This window comes from Oratosquilla oratoria, chromosome 11 (assembly GCF_046742065.1).
Source record: "Oratosquilla oratoria isolate Oo_2021 chromosome 11, ASM4674206v1, whole genome shotgun sequence".
NCBI classification, from domain to species: domain Eukaryota; kingdom Metazoa; phylum Arthropoda; class Malacostraca; order Stomatopoda; family Squillidae; genus Oratosquilla; species Oratosquilla oratoria.
The window spans coordinates 12,615,523-12,623,022 of record NC_134787.1 but is presented as its reverse complement, the minus strand read 5'-3'; the positions used below and the strand labels follow the sequence as shown (position 1 = coordinate 12,623,022).

The following is a 7,500-nucleotide window of genomic DNA, read 5'->3' as shown; positions in this document are numbered from 1 at the left end:
ATTGCCACGGCACCTCGAAGTTCGGCCTTGAAGTTGGCCATGACCTCATGCTTGACGCCCTCGCGCATGTCAAGGAGGACCTTCTGGGAAGCGACACACACGCCGGTGTTGATCTGTGATGACAAAGAAGAAGGAAAGACTTGAAGATATATTGTCGTGTTATAAGAAATATGTGATCATATATGTATATATATTAGTAAAAGGTAAAACAAATTAAAGCGACGGTCGATCACGCAAATATAATATGTGAAGAAGAAGCAACTTGCATTTCTATACTTTACTAGACAACTCAAATAAAAATAAACAAAACAAAACAAGAGTAAAAAAAAAGATAAACCAAATAACAAAAAATATGCTAAAAAGAATTAGATTCAGCAACATAAAGGGATCCTATTCCCCATTGCAAGTCTTTTTAGGATCCGCGAGTTTCATTTGCAAAGTGTCATACACATATACGCAGGCTTTCAGAAACTTGGGTCTCCAACAGCTCCCCTACTTCTTCTTGTAGTCGGTGTTCATCCATTTTCCGCTTTGTCTAGAGAAATTGCCGGCCGGAATTTTTGATAGCTCAGGCGTGATTGCATCCCGCGTTTTCCAGTGTATACATATTTCCATTTGTAACATATCTCTTCAACTTTGATATATAAATTCTCTAAGGTGCAAAGCCTGAGGGGAAGAGATGTTGATGATGACGGAGGTGGCGGGTGGTGGAGGGTGGGGGGGTTGTTGATTATTATTATTATTATTATTATTGTTATCATTATTATTATTTATTATTATTATCTATTTATTTATTTATCTTATTTTTTTATTTTTATTTGGGAGTGAAGTATCACTCCCACGAGCTTTGTTCGAGTCATTTTGAATTCTTTAAGCCAGAATTGCACATCAAGTTGGATTAAAAATTATCATATCTCATCCCCAAACCTTGTAATAATCTTGCCCATACACGACGAAACAACACGTCGCTTTCAACATAATATTGTTTTTCTATTTACATTTTTGTGGAGATGATCTTTACAAAAGTAGTAAAGATGGAACTGATATGAGTTAACAATATCTATGACATTATTATTGATGATGGTAATAGTAGTAATGATAATAATAGCAATAACAGTAATAACAATACGGTAATTACAATAATAATAATGTGGATAGGTGGTAAAGGAAACACGGGCTGAGGGAAATACTTTTACACCTAACTAGTTTAGCCTGAGTGGCTTCTTCCTCTGAAGAAGCCAGTCAGTTGAAACTAGTTAGGAATAAAAATATTTCCCTCGGACCCTGTTCCCTTTACCACATATCCACATTGATCACAATGTTCACACAACAACAACAACAACAACAACAACAACAACAACAACAACAACAACAACAACAACAACAACAACAACAACAACAACAACAACAACAACAACAACAACAATAATAATAATAATAATAATAATAATAATGATAATAATAATAATAATAGATGTAATGTATAAAGTGCGCTATTGCGCTGAAAGCACTTGATAACAATTTCGGGTTCTGGGTAATCTTCTACTTGGAGAAACAATCAGTGATCTTGTCGGAACATTTGTTAGATATTGGTCAAATCGATGGGAGACACCGTTCGCGTGAATGAAACATTTTGGAAAACACTGATACGACTATCTTTTCGAAACCTGACCCATGCTAATTAATAACTGTGCATATACATCATTAATTGTTGTTGCTTGGATACAATTTTGCACAAAAAATAATAGATTTAATCGTAAGGGAATTAATGAATACAGAAATATAAGTGATGATCCTCAACAAAAGTGTTCGAAGTGTTGTTTGTTATCGTGGCTCATATATTAAAAAAATGTGCAAAAAAAACAACCAAATGTATTCAAAACTAAACTGCCACTTTAGCCCAAGTGTTTTAATGAAATTACGTGATGCATATCAAAGTACAGAAAGATGTAGTTTCAACTGTTCTGAGTATCATTTTGAGTTTTATTAAGCAGTAAATATTGATTCGTATTCCTATTATTTTAACTGATAAAGTGTATTTTATTTTTATTTGAAAGAATTAAATGTTTGATATTACGGACATATTTTTTATGGCGTTTTGGTGTTGGCTACTTTCACCAATGGATTTCTGTAAAAATAGGTTTCTTTAAAAATCTCCTTTTCAATACAGATACAGATGTATTTGCGTTAAAATCTTTAGGATTTTTTGTCCTTTTTATTTATTCATTTATTTATCTGTTTATTTAATTGCTAGATTTTGACCATCTTGCTCAGCTTAGATACTTTTTAAGTAAATTCCCGTGATCAAGTCAGTAAGTACCTCCGACAAAATTATTGTCTTCAAGAATGTCAAAATGAAAGTTGAGACGGTCAGCGCTTTAACAATAGAATGTACAAATCTTCCGCAATGACCTGGCAGTAATTCAACAGTGCAATGAATTAAGTTGGGTATTTGTCATGACTTCTGCAGTGCTTTAAGAAGACATTTTACAATCATTTCGCAATGAATTGAACTGTAATTCCACAACAAATCATGCCGCGTTTTTACCCTGAGATAGGCAAGGTTTTAACTATAAATCCTACGGTGCTTTGAGCCGTGGATCTACTGTACAATAAATTATGCACTATCTTCCCCTTACGAGGTGTGCATTGTTGGCGATAGGCTCCTACCAGATGGTTACCTCGCGGTCTCTGGGTACTTGCCTATGCATGATGGCCGCTCTCCGTTATTGCTTTAGCTATAAGGAAAGACAGACGTGGAGGAAACCACGAGAAGATCCGAAACACAACGCGAGGCTGGCGCGGCAATATATCATGGCCGTGCCCGACTTCCAAAGTTCGTATGTAATTCATACGGAAACAGGATAATGCATCCGTTCTGAATTTCTGATTCCTGTCTGAGCGATTCCAAGGCGGAATCAGTCCTTGTCCCCCCCCCCTCGGCCTACACACAATAACACCAACAGCCCCGTCCAAAATATAGATAGATAGATAGATAGGTAAATACATAGATTGATATATGCTTAGATAACCAAATTAACACACAGATAACTAAAAACAAAGAAACAAATAAATGAACAAATAAATTAATAAACAAACAGATTAAATCAATTCGTAAATGAATAGATAATTATATCAAACAAACAAACGAGGCGACAAACAAAATAAGTACACAAAAAATCAAATGAATAAAAACATTTAAAAAGAAAAACACAGGTTAATCTTACAGTGTGGGTCTTTTCGTGATTTTTTTTCAGACACTAGCATCTCACATAAATTATTGTAGCCTATATATTATTTTGGCGTTGTTTTTGGTAGTATATATTTACTATCGGTCTAGTGGAAGCTTTAAGAAAGTTTACTATTTGATCTAACATGCTGAAAAGATGAATATGCTACAATGGAGAAGAGGCTCTTGTAAAATTTAGTCAAATTCTCTTGCTTTAGTTAGAACAAAATTATTAGTGTCCACTTGGATTGAAATAATATTTTGATTCTCCTAAAAGGCGAGGCTTCTTTAAAGAAGAAGTTGGTGTAAAATAAACAAATAAAATAATAATAATAATAATAATAATAATAATAATAATAATAATAATAATAATAATAATGATAATAATAATAATAACAACAACAACAATAATTATAATAATAAAATAAAATTATAAAAAAGGAGAGGATCAACGTTCATCTTATGACACTTTTTGTAATTAATGTAATTGTCTGTATTGTCCTTCCTTTTCTTTTTCCCTTTATTACCATTACCATTGCAATTACTATGACCATTATGAGAGGATGGATAATTCAGTTCCACAGGCATGGTACAGGACATTTAACAGGAAGCCAAGGAACATTGACAAAGGCATATATATATATATATGTATATATTTATATATATATATACACATATATATATATATATACATATATATATATATATATATACATTTTATATATATATATATACATATACACATATTATATATATACATATATATTATATATATATACATATATATTATATATATATATATATATATATTATATGTGTGTGTGTGTGTGTGTGTGTGTGTGTGTGCAAAAATAATCACAATAACGCGTGACTAAATAATATTGCAGAAACCACAGGGAAAATAAAGTCGTAATAGACGAAAACGTTTAGTATTCCGACTTTATTTTCCCTGTGGTTTCTGCAATATACATACACACATATATATATATATATATATATTAGGGGGTTGTATTCCTTGTCCTTTTTTTTTAATGGATTGCGAACAGCGACGCGCTCTCGGAATCGCTTATACGACATTCAACACTGTTTATAATATGCATGACTGTGTACGTCAGCTTAGTATGTTTATTACGTAGCAGCAATGTTTAATCAAAAAATTGGTCTCTTCACTTGACAATCTTGTCGTGGCGCTGCGAGTAATGAATCCCCAGAACTCTGTTCAAGAAGACGACGGTCATTGAATTCCAAAAGTCATAAAGGAGGAGACGAATTACGAGGAGGAGGAGGAGGAGGAGGAGGAGGAGACGAAAAGGAAGCGGAAGAAGAATAGGTAATAAGAAGAAAGGAAGAAAGAAGAAAGAAAAAAGGGAAGAAAGAATGAGGGAAGGAAACGATAACGAGGCAGAGGAAAACAAAGCATAAGGGTGGAGGTTCTCTTTGTTGGTCCTCAGACTTCACGCCAGAGGGTCTCATCCTCTATTCTGATGCACCTCATACTTATGATTTGCTGTTCTTTGACCTCCAGGAGATCACTTCAACATTGAATTAAATCGTTAAGCATCCACTCATTTTTACAAGAATCTGCAGTGCAAGAAATCGCAAAATGCAGGATATTGCAGTATTGAGACAATGCAAAGTGGGAAAAATGTAACATGCATGATATCGCAAGACTGAAAAAATCAAAATGAACATTCAGGAAAGTGCAGCCTGTAAAAAACTGTGATACGAAAGAAATGACAATGCGCGATAAACTGCAACATGCAGGTAAATGCAACACGTGAGAATAAAAATGCACCTGAAATACACGATATGCAATAAACTGAAACAAGCAAAAATGGCACAACGATAGAGTATTGCAATATGTAACTGCAACGAGCAAAAATTAAGCATGTAAGATATACGTAAGAAATGGTAAGAAAGTTGCAAGAAGATGGATGTGGCATCACGGAAGAAGTTGCAACATGAAAGAAGGTGCAACATGCAAAACATGTAACATTGCAACGTGTAAAATCATGCAACATATAAGAAATTGCAACACACAAGAAACCGCAAAACCTCATATGCTTAACCCAGCGTCCTCTCTAGCCATTGTCATGCTGGAGTTACAATGAAGAAACATACTAGCAATGGCCATTTTGATCCCATATGACATATACAAATTATATTCAAAATATCTAAATTTTAAGTACAGATACTTACAGTCTAGTCTTTTTGCTACCAAAAGGGTCATAAGAACATAAGGGTCATGGCATGGCTGAACAAAATTGTTTGGTGTTTGCTAAAATAAAGCATGCATCTGAATATTCTGTACAGCGATGGATATATGTTGTACATATAGTTAAACATACTGCATGGATTTTATACTGAACAGCATAAAATAAGAGGAGAAGGATAGTGGAATGTACATGATGCTCGTGGTTATCGTACATAAGGGTCCCCTAAAATATATATCCCAAATAATGTAATTTTGTAGTCAATATTTTAGGGACTTTGATGACACCCTTAAGGACCAGAGTCACGTGGCATTCTTTTGTTACGGAAGACTAATCTTTACTGATTGGTCTTAATTTCTACTCTTCCTTCTGTCGACAACTTTGTTTAAATATGTTCTTTACCAAATGAATAATATACAATCGATTAATTATAAATGAATATATATAGATGAATAGAGAAATCCATGTACAAATAAACAAATAAATACATGAATGAATAGATAAATAACTATGTAAATGAGTAAATAAATAGATAAATGAAATATGATAAAATATGATAAAATAGAAATGAAATAAATTATAATGAAAAAAATGTAAGATATATTGAAACATTATACAACACTGTGATGAGTGATAATATTAATCTTTAGCACCTCCATGACAGAACAATCACTCTTCATCTTTATCTCTCATTTGAAATCTTCATTAATCAACATCGCTATGATAAATTATAACAAAAAAATTTAAGATATTATGAAACATAATATGACACTATGATGAGAGTGATAACATTAATCTTTAGCACCTCCATGAGAGAACAGTCACTCTTTATCTTTATTTTCATTTGTCATTTGAGGTCTTCATTGATCAGCATGGCTATCCACGAAATTTTGTAAAGAGGATACCTGGCCTGACGGTGGATATTCCCTGAGACAAGGGCACTGAGCTACAACCTACAACCCAAACTTTTCTTTGTTCCATCGGGCTAGAATAGGAAATGAACTGCTATTTCGGAACTTCTGTGTCTCTAAACAAGATGTGTCCAAACAGAGCTGTGGACAGAAATAGATCCATTGTGTCATTCTGAATATCAACGGCTTTCCACCACAACTGCTCAGCGCATCTATTACTTTGACAGCCAGCTGTCCTGGCCACCAGCTGTCCTGGCCACCAGCTGTCCTGGCCACCAGCTGACCTGCCCACCAGCTGTTCATAACCTCGATGGTTCCTATCAGAAGTTGTCCAAAAACCAGCATGGCTCATTTTGTTCTGGCTAAGCTTGGACGATTTCAAGCAGCTGAGGGTAAAATCTGGTGAAGGACTATTTGGTGTTGTCTGTCTTTGACCAGTACAAATATATATAAGCTGCTTCCCCGATTTGAAGGATATATATTAGAAAAATAATTTTGTTTTGTGAGTTGTGTATGACCATGACCTTACTAATTGTTCTACCTGCCGTTAGATAATTCTAATCAGCCAAAGTAAACTTCCAGGCCTTTTCATTCATGTAGAAATTTTAATCTGTAATTTTATTCAGTTGAAAGAAAAACTTTCTGAATACCTTAACTTACTTATATCTTTAATCTCTTTGCCGCTGGGCGATTTTATAAATCTGACGAAAAGCCACTGACCTCCAAGGTTTAATATTTACACACTAATTCTCATAACCCATAGATGGTTATGATCATTCTATCTATCGATCTATTCACACACCAAAGGCTTTTTCCCCCTTTGTAAGGGAGGTAAACTATTCAAAAGGAATGTAACCACTCCCACCTATTCCACTCCTATCCATCACCCATTTCTCCCTCTCCTCTTAGCTCCTCATGGACGACAGGTCATCCCTGTATCCCGCCCAATCCCTGGGTCAGAAGCAATGCAGTAAGACACAGCACATCCACAGGAAGGCCGATTCGCTTCACTTAATCGATGATGCCACATCCTCTCCATCGCCTTGTACAGAAAAATAGACGACGGGAAGAAAGTCCTTTGGGATACATCAACATATCAATCACACATAACCACTCACCCTACCACTCTTTCATCACAGTATCATCT

At 34.5% G+C, this 7,500-nt stretch overlaps 1 protein-coding gene across 2 annotated transcripts in view; it reads right to left on the bottom strand.

Annotated features, from left to right (window-relative positions):
* Positions 1-7,500, bottom strand: part of LOC143029593 (uncharacterized) — a 1,250,372-nt gene that overhangs the window by 2,202 nt on the left and 1,240,670 nt on the right. For both annotated transcript variants that reach the window (XM_076192294.1, XM_076192295.1), the window contains one exon: positions 1-113. This exon is cut by the window's left edge and continues 103 nt beyond it. In XM_076192294.1, coding sequence (XP_076048409.1) covers positions 1-113 — 113 coding nt within the window. The remainder of the gene's footprint in view (positions 114-7,500) is intronic.